Below are 20,727 nucleotides of genomic sequence, written 5' to 3'. Positions count from 1 at the left end.
TCTTTAATGCTGTAGTCTTAGATGTACTTGTTATTAGTCTTCCCAAAAATAGAGAATTTATTGCGTGTTATAAGGTCCATCATCTTTGACGCGGCGACTAGGTGCTTATCAATAAAATTTCCAAATTGTTCTCGGCCTTGATTTGCAATACTTATACAACGTTCCCCACGTTCCCTCTCATAACATGTTCATTGATGTTAAGAAGATCTCCTGATGCCACAGAAAATGAGCTTACTGAATATTCAAATGCACAAATGAAGGCATCTACATGTCTAGTAAACTTTGCTCTGTAGGATGTTGTTTTTTCATGGTGTCTTCTCTGTGTGCCTATCAAAGTCTTTCCTCATAGAATCTAAGCATTGCCTCCCAGCTAACAATTGTGTTCTTGTCCTGGTTTTACTTCTCGTTCAAACATAGCTCAGGGATTTACTCAGTCTCAGTACTTGTAAAATAGGTGCCTGGGAAATCCTTGTAATATAGTTATCTTACATGGTGCTGAAAGCACTACCATTTTATATACTGCATATTAAATAGTAGAGAGCTCTTTCGTGGCTAAGCAGTTAGCGTACGCGCCTTTGTCGTGGGAGACCTGGGTTCGATTCCAGGCGGGAGCTCTTGTGATTCGGATTCCACGTTAATAAGTAGGTCCCGTCTCATATAGCCTCGCTGTTGAAAGGGACATTAAACTCAAAATCAACTCAACTCAATAAAATGGTAGATGCTAGCAAAGAAAATAGTCAAGATGTGGATCACAATAAATATAAAGAAGAATAAGACTGTACAGTTCATATTATATCTTTAATGTGATATAATTTTCCTTCAACCTGCCTATTGTTATGTAAAACGTCTGTATTATCTTATTAGAAACACATAAATATAATCTAAAACTGTAAAATTGTATTACTTCTTTTTCTTTTTGCAGACAAAGAATGCTATACGCGACATGTATATGAGATGGCCTGGAGGTGTGGTACCATATGTAATATCAGCCTCATTTAGTAAGTATAGTGTGATACATCGAAAAAGAATCAAGTTTATTTATTCATAGTAAAAAAATTCCCGTCAAATTTAACCTCCGTAACATTAATGATTAAAGAAGACTGAAATCTTAACGACAGCTCCAGGGGCAAGCTCTCTTCTAGATTTCTGAGACGTCACTACGTTAAAAATTGTGCGTTGTTCCATCTGTTGTTATTAAAGGATAGTTAACGTGATCACATTTGGCTTTGACTACCTGGTGAGATTCAGCTCAGTCCGTCCGGTGCACATTTCAGGAAAATAAAATCTTTAACCCTTTATTGGGCAGTGTTGCTCTCAAGCAACATCGCATTCTATTGCGTTATCCGCACGAATTATAACTTCAGTGATCATTCAATTGGTATTATTGCTTTCATACAATATTCATCCTACATGATTTGCGGGTCGCTTCCTTAGATACTTCTAATCTTCGTCAATAGGGGACGGCCAAATTTAGTATTGTAGAAGCTTTATCTCCTACGTTCCGTGAAAGTTCTTTTTCTATTTTTTTATTTGTAGTTTCTTGCTCTGTAGGAAAATATTTTAACGGAACTGCTGCTAATTACTGAAAGTATTCTTATGATATTTTACCATAATAGGGCAATGCTGCTCAGTAGCTACACACAAGAACTATTATATGGCAATGTTGCTTTGGAATAAACACCCTGTATTTTGTAAGCAAAGTACAAAGTACTTTAAAAATTACGAAATTATGATCAGAAAGACATGGTTAAACCATAAAATTAAACTAAATATTTTAATGGTAATGCTATCAATGCTTGCCCATTAAAGGGTTAAAGCAATTGCAATAAGGATACTATGTATAACGTCGCTCATTTTATTAGTAGTAATTACAAAATTTAATTTTAAAAATATATTAGCGCTTACGATTTATAAGTCTATTTAAATTATGTATATTTCACTAAACATTAGCTTAAAAGGATATTCGGAAATTGTATCGATTAAATAAACTAATAACATAAACTTGTCTGATTTTGAGTAACCTACGTTAATATTCAAACAATGAGCTTATAACCGTTTCAATTCTTTTCTTTCTTCTTCTTATACATAGTAATAGAAAAGAAATCTGTAATATTCACATTGAAACAGCTTATAAATTCAATTTTAGTTTCTTTTTGAAATTAAAAAAAGTAAACAAATAATGAACTTAAGCTACAACCCACCATACTACGGTAAAACTGAACCGAATCTTTATGCATTGTCATCTTATGTACATTTTAAAATTTCTTATTCAGGGTTCAGTAATTTTATCTTTGATAATTCGGTTTTATTGGGCACAGATTGTAGATAAATGACTCAATGACTAAATATGACATAAGGTACGACCATTATTGTGCTGGTAAATTGTGTGATGTGCACGCTGACTCCTTGGGAATGCTGCGAAGACTCTTCTTCCCATCTTCAGTAGCAGTTTTACGCTTCCCACTGCAAGGCTATTAAGGATCCAATAGTGTTTGTAAATTTGATTGCCTAATTGGATGTAGGTTGTTAAAGTCAGTATGTATGGCCCCGTTCCTTAGATATTAGGATCAATTTTATCCTTTTGCTTCTCGTCAATGACAGCGATATTTACCTGTAAGAAAACATTATTCTGTGAGTGCTCGAACTCATAACTCTCAAATAGAACAGACATGTAAGATTTGATCGTGAAACATTTTAATCTTATTTGATACTCCACATTAACCTTTTCCATTATTTCTAAGAAAATGACCTCAATCCAGTATAGCAGGTTTCAAGATGAATGTCATGAAACGGAAATATCTTCGAAGAATAGATCTATATCCTTATGTGTAGTATTGAACCGGAATGGTCAACATCTCCTACATTTCAGAAGGAAAGGGTGTCCTAAAGGTTTTGTCTAATAAGAACATAAATTTCAATACTGAAATACAAAGCAAAAGATGGAGAATCTTGCACAGAATTTGAGTAGGAAATAGGTTTATGAAAATGGAGGATTACGCACATAATTTGAGTAGATTTATGGGGGGAGTTCTTAATAGAAAATTCAGTTCTCCACAAAGTAAAACATGATCCAAAAGTTATACTGGTGTACAAAAATTTGTTTTATTCTTGTTTTTCTTTCAAAGTTACTAAGTATGTGTCTTTTTTCATTCTGAATTAAAAAATGTAATCAAGATATTTTCATTAGGCAGGATTTTCTTGTGAGTCATTTTTTTAAACCTTTAAACGCGATGGCTTAGGTGTCAAACTATTGTCAAAGGATAAAGCTTTCACATGTTATCAAGCTTGTCGTCATCGATTCCATAGGGAACTGAAAGGGTAATTAAATTTCGATAAAACATTGTGTAAATTTTATATATTCAATTGCGCAATCACCCCACGCTTGCTGAAGCTTAACAATGGGCGACAACATTATAAAGTTAGACAGCTTATGGGTGGACACATGTCGTATATGTATTTGATTTGCCGAAGATGTTCTTAATATACAGTAAAAGGAAAAGAAATAAAAAGTAAGCATCATTGTTATTTACATAAGAAGTTGTAAATGATGATTTTAGGCTATATGAGGCCTCTGACGTAACTCTCTCTCTCTCTCTCTCTCTCTCTCTCTCTCTCTCTCTCTCTCTCTCTCTCTCTGAATGTTCAACAGTAGTCGACCAGCATCCTGGGACTCTATTTGCCTTTATATATCTTTTCCATTATGGAAATTTGTTGATGGAATCGCTCGCCATATTCATTGTTTACTAAGCCAAGATTTTTTTACACCGTAAAACAAAAAATTAAGTAAGAGTCTAAGAAGTGGTACTGCATCTCATAACTTGGTACGAATTCACAAAATTACTCACTGTATCATTATAGTTGTTTGTTTTATATTTTCCAAGAAAACCACGACAGATATCTACGAAGGCTTTCCACACCTTGTCTTCCTGGGGATTCAACAGTTCTGAAAAATTGTCATCATCCAATAATGATGTAATTTGTGGGCCAATAAATGTTTCTTCCTTCAGTTTTGCATCGCTTACTTTGAGAAGTTTAGATTTCAAATACATGAATGCAGGAGAGTTTTTATCAAGAGCTTTTAAGGAATTCTTCATAAGGCCTAATTTGATATCCAGCAGTTGTAAGCAGGCACGTAGCCAAGGGGGGGGATCCGGACCCCCCTTCGAGACCAGAAATAAAAACAAATTAAGGAAGGAAGAAACAAAATGAAATGAGAAAAAGAAGGATCGCGTTAAAAATAAAAAGAAAGATCAGGAGGCTTTTGATTATACTTTCTTATGAGGAGATTTCTATTACTTGCATGGTGGTGAGGTAAGCGAGATATCCTGGAACAGTCAGGGAATTTGAAATTTCTGGAAAAATTACGGAATTCTCAGAATTTCTAGAAAAGTTATGGAATTCTCAAAATTTCTGCTACTAGTCAGGGAGATTTCAAGCTTCCGGAAGTATAGTACCGTTGTGTAACAGCTTGGACATTTTTTATTATAATTTTTCGTTATTTCATCCTTGTAGTATCAAACATGTCATTTCAAAAACAATTTTCTACTGCTCCTTTAACCTGTCATTTGGAACAGACAGTAGTTGACGGAATAATAAAAACAAAAATTTATGTGGAAAGAAAGTTCTGTTAAAATTTGATTCAACAGAGAAAGGAACGCAGATATTGTAAAATATTTTACAAGACATTATTAAGTAGGTACTTTTTATAATAGTGAATATGTACTTTTTATAATAGTTGAGGTCATAATGAAAGTAAAATTGTTATATTTGAATGAACAGAGTAAGAATGTAAATATTGTAAAATCTTTTTCAACACGTTTTTTTTATTGTTATTATTATTTTACTCGAGATTTCTTCATAGTTTATAATTAAAATACTTACCATCATATCTTCGTTTTATCGTCCTAATAAACCAATATATGTTGATAGTAAAATAGTAAAATAAGCCTTCCTATCTCTGCTGCTGCATTCACATAAGAAACAGCGGAATTTGGTGTATCCAAGTTGCAAGCCAAGCAGTAAAGCTATGACTTTTAAATCACCACAGATATTCCAGTTATATTTTGTGTACTCGAGTTTATCTGACAGCATTTTAATAGTTTCATGTCTCTTTTATGTCAGCTGCATGGGCCACAGGTTTGATGGTAATTCATTGCCATTATGCAGAAGTACCGCCTTGAAACTAATATTCGAGGAGCCTATAAACAATTGCCATTCATGTAGCTGATGTTATGTCCAAGAGCCTCCAGCACTACACTAGCATCACTACAAAACACAACTAGACTTTGAAATCACTATCACGACTACGATATATGTATATCCTTGTAATAAATTACAAACTTTGAGCCTCGAACCTAAAAGTTCGGCTTGTTGTTTAGACAACTGTAAATCCCGAACGAGATTATTGAGATCTCCCTGAGTTAGTAGGTGGGGTCTGATAAAGGTGGTAGGATCACTTTGTCTTGGCTTTCTTCCACAGTATGCATTGTGTTGGAATCAGAGTCATCAATTAAGGACACGATATCTGGACACTTTGGCACAGGAAACTCGTCGTTAGAGGCATCATTGCAGATTTGAGTATGCGACAGTATGTTTACTCTTAGACGTGATTAATTTTATGTTTGTTAAACAGAAATAGCAATCACTGGAATGGTCTTTTTGTTCCCTCTAGATAATGGGAATTCTCGAAAGCATATGGTGTGTGTCATTTTTCAATCCTGTGAAAAGCCGCAAACATGATACACAACAATGTATTTGGAACCCATGCTTTATCAAAATCACTGCTTTATAGCCAAAGTAAAGCTTATAACACTTATTTTTACAATTGGCGTAAAATTTCGCCTCTGAGATTTAAAGGTTAGTTCACCACAAATGTAGCAGAAATTGTCCGAAAGATTCAAACACTTTCTTGGTATTATACAAACTTTCTCACAACACGAGAAACAAAACAAAACAAAAAATCCTCCACTTACATAGAAACAAAACCTGATGGGCTCACTACATGATCAACACTGGCTCGCTGCTAAATACGTCTCACTTTAATCTACATTTACAGTGTTATCAAAGCGTACACAAAAGGGCAACTTTTTCGCCATCATTTTCCATTTTTTGTTTGTTTTTTACTGTACAAGGACAGCTTCGACAAATCGAATACATATGTGCCATGTGTGTCCCATGAGCTAACTTTATAATTTTGTCGCCCATTGTTAAGCTACAGCAAGCGAGTGAGTATTGCGCAATAGAAAATATATAATTTCCACAATATTTTACAAAAATTTAAAATCTCTCATCTCACTATAGGGTCAATGACCGCAAACTTCATACCAGGTGAAAGCTTTATTCTTTCGTAATAATCCAATACCTAAATCATCTTTCTACATTAACAAACAACTGAGCTATTCCACTTCAAACACATACACGTTTCAAGAAAATACAGTCCATTTCGCGTATAAGGGTGAAAAAATAACTGTCACAACAAAACCTTGCCTGATGGAATGATTTCGATTACATTTTTGAATTCAGGAGGATGAACTGAATCGGACTCAGTATTCACTTCTGTATTGCATAAAAAAAGTGGACCTGCGTTATTATGATTTATCAAATTATGCATCTTCTTGACATAATTGTACATTTTTTTATTTATTTTGTAAGTTACTGCAATAATTATACAGGGTGTGGCCAAAAGTTTCGACCGGTCTAAATATTTGAGAAACTGTAAATGCAGGCGATCTGAAGTCAATTGGGAACAATGTTGGTGGGAGGGGGAAGCGTTATGACGCAGTAAAGGTTGCCCTCCGCTATCTTGCTGGCCGCCATATTTGAATCAACTTGTTTATTTTAAATGGACATGATCGTGTGACTTATTAAATAATATCCTCTTGCGAAGAGAGATTCAACAGTAAAGTTATTTTTTTCCAAAACCTGCGACGGTTTTGAAGTTCTGAATGGATTTAGGATAGGTTATGTGTGAAATGTGAAATGTACTATGCGATGTTTTCGAACTGAAGGATAAATATAAAGTGGAAAACAAGCTTTGTAACATCTCACATTACTTATTCTTTAATGATTAGGAAAAGACCCAACTAACACACATGAGACAATTACAATCACATGACATGTTCAACATGTCCAATGTTCTGTTGTATGCACATCCTTAACCGTGCGACCCAGTGCTCGTGCATTTTGCAAAGCACAGTTGGTGATATTTGTTCACAGCCGTAATGATTCTCCTTTTTAGGTGGTCAATATCATTAATTTTACGCTGGTAGACAATAGCTTTAAGGTGCCCCCAAAAGATAAAAATCCAACGAAGTTAGGCTGGGGAGTTGCTGGCCCCTCAACTGGTCCATGCCGACCTATCCAGCAACGGAGAAACTGTTCATTGAACCATCTGATTACATTACGACCATAATTCAGCGGTGCCCTATCTTGTTGCTAATGAGGAAATGTCCCTTCCTTGTTCAACAAAAGTAGCATAACAGTATTTCTCCACAAGCATATCTCCACATTCTGCAGCATCCAAGGTCCCTCAATGAAAACAGGTCCAATAAGTTTCTCGCCCCATATTCCACACCACACCGTTACCTTACCTGCACCTTGTATCTTTGATGCGTCTATCCAATTAGGATTTGTGTTAGCCCAGTACCGAACATTTTTCTTGTTAACCTCACCTGTTACATAGAAATTTGCCTCGTCACTAAAAACAATGTTATGAGGAACACTGGGTCACAAGCTATCTGGACCCAAGCCTATTCACAAAACTCCATTGGTCTATCAGGATCATCGTCTAACAGTTTTTTATTTCAACTGTAATTTGTAAGGGTGCCACTTTTCCCTTTTTAAGATTCTTTGAACACTTTTGGCACTAACATTATGTTCACTTGATAGACGTCACACATTCTTCGTAGAACTTTTCATCAATTGATCCAACACAGTTGCTGATGTGTATGGATCAGTTGCACTTCGTGGTCGTCCTGATCAAGGTAAATCATCAACATTTCCCGTTGCCCTGAATTTGCAGATTAGTTTTCGTACAGCACTGCCTGTCACTGGTTCGCGATTAGGGTGTTGCTCATTGAAGACGGCTGCTATTATTGCTGAACTACGTCCTCCAGCCAAAGGATAACTTCGATTCTTTCCTCTCGAGTTAACATCCCGTTCTAGCTACAAGAAAAAATAAAGAGATTGTCAATTTCCGTCCATAGAATGCTCTACACATAACAAAATCTAAGTCTAAAAGATAACATAATCTTCCTAAATCAATTCACAACTTCAAAATCGTTGCAGATTTTGGAAAAATAACTTTTCCGTTGGATTTCTCTCCAAACGAGAATGTTATTTAATATATCACACGATCATGGTTCCATTTAAACTAAACAAGTTGGTTCCAATATGACGGCAACCAAGATGGCGGACGACAACCCTAAACACGTCATAATGTTTTTCCTGCAGTGATGTAAATTTTCTGGAAAATTTTGAAATGGAAAATACTCCACTTATTTCTACATCATTGTTTAGCCGTAAAATTTATTTGTAATAAATATTGTCTGAAAAAAGTTTCATGAAATGAAAATGTAACGATACTTCATTTCTGCAAAAATGTTTCAAAAACTTCAATGTATTCTTCCCTCAAAATTCACCTTTGATCTCACAAAATCATATTTCGTTAATTTAATACCTGTAAGACGATGTTTTCTTATAGCTTTAAATACAGCAAAATCAAAGCATTTCTTCTAATTTTTGTTGCAAAAAATAATCTTCATAAGAAACTGGAACTTTTATGTAGTTATTTCATTACTTAGCCAGGCGTATATGTGAAGAAATAGTGAAATTTTATGTTTTTGAAATAACTGATAGATTCACAAAGATTTCTTTTCGTTTCTCGTTACATTTTAAACGATGTGATGGGGTATTTGTACTCTACGAACTCGATTTATGTTCCCTGCACTTTATACACACACAGAAAGAGAGAGAGAGAAAGAGAGACAATGTAAGTTTTTACTTGCCAACTTGAAATATTGGAAAATTTTCTGGTTCCTGTAATCTAACTGGAAAATTATAATTTGTTGCTGTCTAACTTTCCTCTACAGAAATCAATTTTATAGTTCAATATGCAGTTAAATATAGTGAAAAATTTCCCACCTAACATTGCTTTACATAATATTCAAAATTGTTCGGGCTATGAAAAGTTTTTCCACTTGTTTCTATGTCATAATGAAAATTTTCCGATCCATGAAAACTCCTTTCACTCTTTTCTACAGAGAAATAGAATTTTCCGATTCATAAAAAGTTGTTTTACGTTTTGCAACAAAAATTATGAAAATTTTTCTATTTATAAAAAGGTTTTCATTTCTTCCATACACGACAGAAAATTTTTCGATTCATGAAAAATTGTTTCACTTGTTCCTACGTAGTACCGGAAATTTTCTGAGCCATGAGAATTTTTAGATTCTTTAAATGAACTTCCACTTTTTAACATTTCTATACATGAAGTCAATCAGTTTTTGGTTAATGAGGAATTGTTACTTGATCACTGATATTTCTTTACAACGGAAAATTTTCAAAAAAAAATATAGGCTAAAAGTTTTCGGAAATTTTTCCACCTCACATCACTATTTCTTTCCCACCAATATTGGTCCCAATTGGCTTCGGATCACCTGCATTTACTGTTTCTCAAATACTTAAACCGGTTTAGACTTTTGACCACACGTGGTGTAATTTAATGTGTTCAACACATAAAGCAATTATTACACATTCGAAGATAAATTTTCAGGTGAAAACTTATGAACCTAAATAGTTTTTTCCTTTCAGTTCTCTCATTGCCTTATGTTTACTCTTCGGAAGAAGTCATTTGTCAGAGACAAACTATTTCAAATTTTATTTTTTATAATTCCAGGTGTATATGAGAGGTCAGTCATCGCTGCAGCTTTTAAGGATTACCACTTGAGAACTTGTATAAGACTTGTGCCAAGGACGAAACAAAAAGATTACATTTATCTTCTCAAAGGAGCAGGGTATGTATTTTGTTTTATATGAGAGTAGAAAAATGTACACATTAATAAACAGAAAGTCTGCACGTGTTATAGTTGACAAATTTAGTTTGTTTAAAATGTGAGAGATCACGCTTTGCGTAATCTTTATACTTTCAATTTGATATGCGTAATTGTTGTTGTTGTTTGTTAAGCACCGAGGATATGTAGGATGAGAATTTACCTACAGTCTTAAGGTGGAATTCGAATCACTGTAATGCATTCAAATTTAAATGCTTTCCAAGAGGGAATTGACCCCGGGACCCCTGCACAGAAACGGGGGCGCATGTGCTAGTCATGAGACCAGTGAGGAGGAGCGTACTATGCGTAAAATTAGGAAAACTTACAAAATACCTTTTTCTATTCGTCCGTCTTTCGAAGATATATAAACATAACCAGTAAAAAGATAGTGAAAAACAGTTTTTGATATTGATTCAGCGTCTCAAGAGTGGGTTTCACTTACATCTTTATCATTCTACTGAAACCAGAATTTGGTAAATATAAACCATTTCCAGTTCCAACGTTAGATCGCCTTAAAAGGAAAGTAATAAGAGAAAGCAAACGTTGATGTCGTATATGGATTAATATTTAATTACAAGTAGAATTCGATAGAGAAGGATGTAACGAGGAGAAGACTTGTCCATTAAGTGACTTGTTCAAAAAATATTCAAAGATATGGCTTTACATATATATATATATATATATATATATATATATATATATATATATATATATATATATATTTGGAGTTTGGCTACGAGCATATGATTTAAAGCATTCACCAACTACCTCTATAAAAATTGTTGCAGAAGTACCGCAGAATTCTGAAACATGGAAATTTGAATAGGACACATACTCGTTCCTAAATAAAGTCTTGATCCGACTACGGTAGGTCTCATAGTATTGGAGCTATAGACCTTTAAATTTCATTTTTTTCATGTTTTAGCAGCCTGTAACTCCGAAAGGAAGAATTGGTGCACCCAGGTTGATCTATATTTTTCGTCTTATCTTGATGTCAGGAATCTCCTCCCAAACGTTGTCGGTATTGCATAACTGTGTTGTGTAATTCATTGTAATCTCGTGTACTCTTATAAATATTCAAAATTTAGAATCAGGGAATGTAACGAAAGAAATAACATTACATATTTATATGGTGCCAAAACCGTGGAACCTTGAGATTAGTCAGAAGCTTTAGTAAACTATCTCAACATCACGGATTACATTTTGCTACGTAATAAAAGCAAAATATATCGAAGAACTAAAATGAGTACCAGTACAAGAATTGAAGATGTCAATATACCGACAACTGAGACCTCAACGGATGTGATTGATCTTTTACGACAGCTAGGACATCAGATGAATTCCCTGACACAAAATTTGGATTCCAAATTGGATACCGGATTGGAACAAGTGACACAACAAATAGGACAGCAGATGGATTCCAGATTGGAACAAGTAACACATAACTTGGATTCCAGATTGGAACAAGTAACACAAAACTTGGATTCCAGATTGGAACAAGTAACACAAAATTTGGATTCCAGACTAGAACAAGTAACCCAACAAATAGGACATAGATGGATTCTATATTAGAACAAGTAAAACCACAAATAGAACAGCAGATGGATTCCAAATTGGATTCCAGATTGGAACAAGTGACACAACAAATAGGACAGCAGATGAATTCTAAATTGGAGCAAGTAACGCAGCAGATAAATACCAAACTGGAAATAACCGACAATAGGATAGACCAAATTATTCATAGTTTTGCAGTGGTGAGGAGTACCGTTTATGAAGTAGAAACGCAAGTCAATGAACATACAAACCAAATTCGGAGACTCCAAGAAGAGGTACAGACCATCAAAGAGAAAATCCGTACAGCAAAGTGTAATCCTGATCCTGCCCTCAACGTAGTGTATGAGGAACATAGGAAAGCTGAATCAAGGCCCTGTGAAGAAGACAGCAACTCATCAGGAGCCTATTCTGAAAGGGAGGACACCACTTCTAATATCGAGGACGAAGAAAGAAGACCACGTCGAAGGAACACTACACACGTAAAACCTAGACATCTAAGGTATTTTAGTACTAATAATACTCGCGTGAAATTTAGTGAAATAAGATCCTTAACTAAATTCAACAGTAGAACTGAGGACATCCCAGCGAGTACCTATTTAGAAAAAATTGAAGAAGAATATGAACTAATTAGCTAATTTCCTCAAAATATTACCACATATTTTGTTACTACCTTGTTCGGCATGGTATAAAGCGATCAGAGGTAGTCTGCGTAATTATTCAGATTTTAAAAATTCTCTGTTAGCAAATTTTGAAAACGATTTTATGTTAGCAGACCGGGATGCGCAGATCAGAAACCGATGTTTTGATCCTAAAGTGGACAAAAGTCTTACAAATTTTGTAATTTCAGCATATAATGACTTGAAGCAGATCAATCCATATCAGCAGGAATCACGCATTATTGCATCAATAAGAATATTATTACCATTTAGGCTACAGCAAGTATTGATCTCTTCGCAGTGCATTAATTTTAATCACTTAATAATGATAGTTCAAAATTATGAGAATCAGACTAGATTGCAAGGTAATATTAAAAGAAATCAAGCTAATCATATTCCCATGCGAAACATCAATGTTAGAGAAGATTGCAATTATAATACTAGAGGTAATGTTGGATTTTTTCGTAATGGCAATGCGACCGAACCTAATTTTAGAAGAACAGGAATAATAATCGTACAGCTTTTAGGAATAATGTAAATAATCGAGCTAATTTCTCACGAACTCCCAGATTTCGTAGTAATTACATACGTGGCTGAAATGTTCAGAATAGGAATCAAAGAACTGATGAAGTAAATAGTGTACAGGATTGTACTCAAGATTATGCTATTCAATGCAACTTAATCGAATCTTTTGGTAATGTCACTTGAGCTAAAGTTATGACGTCCGTCAAAACATATCCAATTATTTCTTGTTTTGTTTCACTTTGAATATTGTTATGATTTCATTGTAATTTTTACTTCGTTCATATTCTATGCAATTACATCTATGCATCAATACAACGTTACGTTTATAAATATGTAACGTTATTTCTTTCGTTACATTCCCTGATTCTAAATATATTTTGAATATTTATAGAGCACACGAGATTACCATGAATCACAGTTATGCATTTTTGGATATATATTTCGTCATACCAAATTTGACACATTGAAATAATATACATTCTATTCTAACAAGATGGTTCTTCGTTATATCTTTTCTTAGTTTTCTTAACATCCAGATAAACAAGTTGTCATAGCAACCAAAACAAGAGAAATGTCAATATAATAAAAATATTTAAATTATTTCTTTATATATTTTCTTCTTCTTCTTAATCGCTTGTGCTCTTTTAAATAGCACTCTTGCCCGTAAAAATAGAAACAATATACGTATTGTCGATTGTTGTAACCCTATATATATATATATATATATATATATATATATATATATATATATATATATATATATATATATATATATATATATATATATATATATATATATATATATATATATATACAGTGAAACCTGTCTTCAGCGGAATCGAGCGGGACTTGCAAAAATTTCCCTTAAAGACAGGTTTCCGCTTAATGGAGATAGACCTTTCCATTAAAAAATATATATGCTTATAACGGACATAATGAGAAAATATATTGATGTACGCAACTTGTGCAAAAATGAAATGAAATCTTTGAGTGTTACGTCCCACGGTTATGCCGGTTAGGCTAAAGGAGATGGTGATGATGAGAGATGAATGAAATGGTGGAATGAAGAAAGTGGGAGGAAACGGGAGAACCCCGAGAAAACCCACGCACACGGTGTTTGTCCACCACAAAGTTCACTTGGCGGGAGCAGGGTTTGAACCCAGGACTCCAAGCACCAGAGGTGAACGCTCTACCACTGAGCCACCGCGGCCCCCGCAACTTGTGCAATTACAGTACGTTTTCCTTCTACGGATTAATACCCAAAAAAAACTTAAACACAAAATATGCTGTGCACACTTTCCTTTATTTTTCCCAATAGTCAAGCAGGATTTTTTGCATACATTGCTACTACTTGGCTGCGGTATACTTCAGGACACAGAAAAGCTTTCTCTGGAATTTTGAAAGTCCTCTGAACTCTTTCCTCCTTGTTTTCACGACACGTGATGAAGATATATAACTTCTGCTTTACCTCAATTCCTTTTTTTCCAGAACTTTGTTTTGTCAGTTTTCTTATTTTTGTTGGCTGTCGCTAGTTGCTACACAAGCGGAACAGGAGTACGCCTACAAAGAAGACTGACAGCTGACATGCTACCTAGGACTAGCGAAAAATTGTGGGAGCTGAATATGAATAGTGATTGACGAAGGTCAACACTGCCCATAAAGATTTAACAAAAGAACGAAGTATTTATCGCAGACAGTATATGTTTACCCTCTCACAGGATGTTTAAAAATTTTCTAAACGATGTAGTCTGAAACTCAGAATTTTCCGTTAAAGGTTTATTTTGCTTTCCGTTGTCCGCATAACACAGTTTCCGCTTAATGAAGGGACGTTTACATGTTTTTTACTCCAAAATCCATGGGACCATGAAATATTTCCCTTTAAGACAGTTTTCCGTTTAATAAAGGGTCCGTTGAAGGCAGGTTTTACTGTATATATATACGAGGGTCGTTGCAAAAGTCATGGCAACTATTTTTTTTCTCGAAAATGGTGACGAATAAAAAAATTGTGAAATTTGCGAATGGAAGGTTGCTTCATATGTAAACATTACATGTAGGGAGGTGGGTGAACTTACACACTACCATAAAGATATAGCACGAGAAAAAAGATTTAAAAAGTTGTCGTTTCAAACGTGTTTCACTGTCAATTGCAACAGTACACAATAGTACAAGGCAGGAACACGTACCTGTGAAATCTTAGAGTCCCTGCCATCTTGTGGATTCTTCATGCCAGGGAATCCACGTAGTTTGTAATGTACTATTGTGTACTGTTGCAATTGACAGTAAAACACGTTTGAAACGACAAAATGTTTTTGGTGTCTTTTCTCGTGCTATATCTTTATGGTGGTGTGTGTGTTCATCCATTTCCCTACATGTAGTATTTACATATGAACTAATCTTCCCTTTGCATATTTAGGAATTTTTCAATTACTTACCATTTTCGAGAAAAAAATAGTTGTCATGACTTTTGAATGACCCTCATATATATATATAAATGTATGTATGTATGATGAACAAATCAGAGCTAGTTCTTTATGAAGCTCTTTTACTCATTCTGTACGATTCCCAAGACACCTTGTTAACTGTTAGTCCAATCTAGATGGCTGAAAGAATTTATTGAGCACTGCACACCCAGTTTTCTCCATAAATTCAAACAGTTTTCTCTCTGGAAGGCATTTCCAGCAAATTACTAACAATTAATGTTTAAATATAGCTATATTCTTAAATTTATCAACATGAGTCAAAATATTTTTCAAAAATGTGCCGTAGCGTTGTGTACAGAATTGTTATCTTGAATTTATAACGTTATTTATATGCCTAATAGTGTGCGAGTAGCATATGCCTAATAGTGTGCTATAGGTTATTACATTTTGTATTTTTGTATTGAATAACTGGTTTGCAATACATTGTTACAAAATAAAGTGATATGGTATAGAAATTGTTTAAACTGCTGAATGAATGAAAGTGAATGTTCTCAGTCGGAAGAGATTCGTAGATAGTTAAATTATCTTGAATATAAGAGCAATGAAACTTTAATATTCTATTTATGTGTTTTAGAACAATTTTGAACATAAATAGATGACTGCTCTACCAATTACAGCTAATTAGAGTGTAAATTTGTAGATGCAAAGCACTATAAATGACACTTCACTAGGATTAACTAGGCTTATTTAGGTTTTGTTTCATTTGCCTTCATCTTGTAAGTTTGGATTGCTCTACAGTTTAATGGATAATGTTTCACACAAAAACAATAACATCAAAAGTCATTGAAGTTACTCAGATGGTCGAGATATAGGGCATTCGAATGACTGGAAATTTGTTTTCATCGTAAATAGAGAAATCTCTTCTCTTACGAGGCATTGAACGATCTTTGCACTACAAATAAAGGATGTTCATTTATTATGTAGCCAAAATCCATAAATGAATTTCTCACACCTAAACAATAAAAAAGTCCATATGAATATAGGGCGAAAAATGCGTTGTTTCAAAGTTACGGGATGCCGAAATCGAGAAAATTGTAACTTTGAGGCTACCTAGTTAGAAACCTGAGAGAGATATCGAAGGCGGTTAAAGAAGTATTAGAGGAACGAGTACACACTCTATCTAAATAACCAAGTTTCGGAGTTGCGACGTATGGGCGCAATGGATTTTAAAGAGGGAGCTGCAATATAGGTTTCGCTCTTCCACCTCTCTTTCTAAAGTAATGTACGACGGTACAACCAACTCTGAAACATAAATATTTAGATAGACAGTGTACTATTTTCTCTAATATTTCTTTAACTGCCTTCGATATCTCTCATAGTTTTCGAGCTAGGTAGCCTCAAAGTTACAATTTCCTCGATTTCGCATCCCCTAACTTTGACACAACGCATTTTCCGCCCTATATTCATATGGACTTCTATTATTGTTTAGGTGTAAGAAATTCACTTGTGGATTTTGGCTACATAATAAATGAACACAATCTGGATAATTATGATATAGACGAAAAATAGAAAATAATCTTTAAATCTTAATCTTTTTACATTATTATTATTGTTAAATTCAGATAATATATTTTTAAAATTATTTACTTGAATTTTCAACGAACTTAAATAGTTCGTTACTGAGTATGTCTGTGTATCTGTCTGTCCGTCTGTCTGTTATTTGCGATTTTTTTCAATTTTGAACCCTGCATTCGATAGAGTATCAAATACTATCTAAGAAAATGGTTAAATTTTTCGCTTCACTCTTACCGTTCCCGAGATATTGGCCAAAAAATGGCCGATTTCCAGAGATTTAAGGAGCCATATCTTGGTAACGATAAATCATAGAGAGATGATATTGGTGTTGATCAATACCTAATAGGATGGTAAATATTTTGGTAGCAAATATTAACCGGTGGCAAGTGGTTTGGCGAGTGGCCACGAATTAATATGGGCACCAAAATGTTTTCCATCCTCTTAGGTATTGATTAACACCAATATCATCTCTCTATGATTTACTGTTCTCGTGATATTGGCCAAAAATGGCCGATTTCCAGATATTTAAGAAGCCATATGTCGGGAACCATCAGTTATAGAGAGATGATATTGGTGTTGATCAATACTTAAGAGGATGGTGAACGTTTTGGTACCAAATAGTCGGTACCAAATCAACTGGCCAGCGTTCCCCAGATATTGGCCAAAAAAAATCGAATTTCGGGAGATTTAAGGAGCCATATCTCGGGAACTGTAAGTCATAGAGAAATTAAAAATTTTGCGAATTTTTGCTTGAAACAGAAGAAGATGTGAATAAAAAGATTTACTTTTACATGTAAGAACAATCAAGTTATTCTTCCTGTTCCATCTCTTCATTCTTTTTAAGTTCGTTCTGACAATGCTCTTGGAGCATTCTCAACTGGTTATATAATGGAGATATATTTTATGAATAGTGTCCATATTTACAAAGTTTTACTTTTTATAATTTCAAATTACAAAGTAAGTTTCCCTTTCAAACTTAAGGTGCAGCAGTGAAGTGGGTAGAAGTGGTCATGGACAGCAGGTGTCTTTGGGCCCAGGTTGCGTATACAAAGGCATCATCATTCACGAGCTGATGCATGCGATTGGCTTCTGGCATGAACAGAGTAGAGCAGATAGAGATGACCATGTCAGAGTTTTGTGGCAAAACATCCAAAGGGGTAAGAGAATTATAGTTTTTAGAAGTCTATCTTTATTAGACAATTAAGAACTGAATCCATTATTGAGATGAACTATGCATTGGCGGTAAAAGCAATAAGTGGTCCTTAAAAACCACTACCATCTGGAATCCGGTTTTGGAAAATCGGAAAATAAATTAGAGTTAAGAGTGCTCCTTAGCAAGAAAGTGATGCACCAACCTATATCTATGTGCTCCTCCTATATACAGTTAGCAACCTAAAACAGCATATCGAATGTTGTATCTCATGTCGGATTTTATCCTAAGGCATTTACCAGATAATGCGTATTAGAGAAAGAAAGAAGAGTTTAAAAAAATAGGAAAGCACTTGAATATAGTTTGCCTCACCCTTGGCTTTAGAAGTAGAAAGGAAAATTTGGCAAACGCCTGAGTCCAGGAAAAACCTCTTTACCGGACATGCGCATTCTCAATTATTTACATTGAAAACCACACAGAAAAGTGTGGCAAAATTCCTGTACCTGTGGAATTTTGAAAGATATAGACATTTTATTATTTTAGGAATATAATTTTGAAATTTAGAAGGAAATTTTCTAAATATACGGCCGTAGAAAATTTTACAATGACATACCGTTAAAGATTGTAGACACATACTACGTGCTTCGCAAAGAAGAAATATATTAAAGAATGTCTCTTTTTATTTATTAACATCATTGTTTTTGTGTCTCGTTAGAATTGCTTTGAGAAACAGTGCGGATTGGATTTGTTTATCCTGTCATGAATACATTTTACAGTTAAATTAATTCAAAATATGTTGCCCTTTAAGGGTTAACATCCTAAAACAAATTTCGTAAAGCCGTTCCAATTGTGGAGTAAGCCATTTCGCTATTTCTATGATCAAGTGTTTAATGTTTTAAGGTAGCATTTAGTGTTTTAGTGTGTGATAATTAAAATTAAAATCAATTTTGCCATCGACATACAGAAGAAAATATGCACACAACTAAAATTTTGTTTCCTTCAGAATGTTTAAAATTTTCCAACTTCGTAAAACAACGACTTTCAATTTAATAAAACTGTGACATACTAATGCATCTTCGCAGTAAATCTTCTGTGAATTAGATAGAATATGTTTATTCTATCAACTCAATATCTTCTTAGCATTATAGAAATCGACAAATGTTGTCTTTTGTTAATTCTAGAGTTAACAAAATGATAATGAGTAGAAAGACAGAAAATTTACTAAAGCGTATAAACATAAACATCTAGTTTCTCAAGTTTACCTTACTGAGCACTGTTAAATAACTTACCGAACAACTCTGTTTATTAATTACGTTTCTGTCAATTACAATGATTTTATTTTAGGTATAAGACATTTCTTTTCCTTTTTTAGAATAACTAAATATCCTGTTCCTCTATTAATTTTTCTATATATTTACATAGGAATGGAACATAACTTCTACAAATTCAACTGGAAAGTAATGCAAAATTTAGATGCACCCTACGACACAGGTGAGTTATCTGTTGTTTAATATGAAAATAAGAATTTAAGGAATTGAGTTGAATTTCAGTTTAGCGTCCCTTTCAACAGCGAGGCTATATGAGACGTGGACTTACTGATTAACGTGGAATCCGAACCACATGAGCTCCCGACGGGAATCGAATCCGGGTCTCCCGCGCCAAAGACGCGAACGCTAACCGCTTAGCCACGGAGGAGCTCAAGAATTTAAAGAATTTGTCCGTTTGTGCTAATTGGAAAGCTTCTATATACTTCAATCCTACATTCTTTGTATTAACGTCAAACGTTGGAGCTCTTCTACCATACCTTTTACCACGTCACATTCAACAAAATGTCTTCTTAGATATTATGATAACCATTTTTTTATTTTAATTATTTTCCAAATTATTCTTTTCTTTACAATGTTATTCTTTTCCTTTCTTCCTAACTTCGTAATTTGTTTCTCGTTTCAACTAGCTACTTTTATCTATTCTTTTCCATTTATATAATATTACACATATTTTAAGTAGGTATAAGTCATATAAAAATTTACTGCTATGAGACACATCCCCAACTTTCAAGAGTGCCGGTTTACAACAGTACAGACTTGATTGGCTTGCATATAAACGAAATGCAAAGGGCACGGTACGGCGTAGGAGCAATGCAGAATCTTAAAATTAACTCCACTATGGGAGTAGTGTGTTATGTGTCTCCTATAAGGCTGCCAAATGTCTTGAGCCGTAACAAAAATGCGAACTAAAGCTCACACCCTCGACACACGCACGCGTTGAGCCAATGAGGGATCTAAGCAAGAGAGCCTTAGCGAAAGGGAGTGGAATTCCTTCAGCCGATAGCAGCGCTGAGTAGCCGGAAAACTAAGTGTCAAGTCAATGTTGTATATCTATAGCAAAGTAGTTGTGTTGTGAGAAGTCTTGTTCTTCTTTCCCTCCATTTTTTATCACCTATGTCTATGTTTCCTATTAGTATTCTCTGTAAAGCCCTGTCCCGGAACTCCTCTCACTTTACACCTTGCTCCCTGAAGTTATTCTTAACCTTATTCATTCTTTCTTGACTTCCCTCTCCTTCTCTTCCCATCCACTTCGATTGCCATCACTCTTGTGGTCACACAGTTGCTTGTTCTTCTCATTAGATACCCATTCCCGAGTAATCTTTTCCTTCCATCTTCTCAGATATCTCTAAAGCTCTTGTTCCTCCCATGTACTCTTTCATTCCTCACTCAGTCTCTTCTTGTTATCCAACATATCCAACGGAGCATTCTTGTTTCGGTTACATTCAATCTTTTATCTTGTTTCTGTTTATT

The 20,727-nt window shown here is 34.5% G+C and overlaps 1 protein-coding gene across 1 annotated transcript in view; it reads left to right on the top strand.

The window, feature by feature from the left end:
• LOC145667021 (zinc metalloproteinase nas-15-like) overlaps positions 1–20,727 on the top strand; it is a 77,168-nt gene that overhangs the window by 23,732 nt on the left and 32,709 nt on the right. Inside the window, exons 4-7 of the mRNA XM_081734711.1 lie at positions 923–998; positions 9,896–10,013; positions 17,761–17,936; positions 19,352–19,420. Of these exons, the coding sequence (XP_081590837.1) occupies positions 923–998; positions 9,896–10,013; positions 17,761–17,936; positions 19,352–19,420 (439 nt within the window). The remainder of the gene's footprint in view (positions 1–922; positions 999–9,895; positions 10,014–17,760; positions 17,937–19,351; positions 19,421–20,727) is intronic.

The sequence above is a fragment of the Thermobia domestica genome, chromosome 1 (assembly GCF_964235325.1).
Source record: "Thermobia domestica chromosome 1, izTheDome1.hap1.1, whole genome shotgun sequence".
NCBI classification, from domain to species: Eukaryota; Metazoa; Arthropoda; class Insecta; order Zygentoma; family Lepismatidae; genus Thermobia; species Thermobia domestica.
Note: the sequence above shows the minus strand (reverse complement) of the source record. Positions and strands in the feature narration are given on the sequence as shown.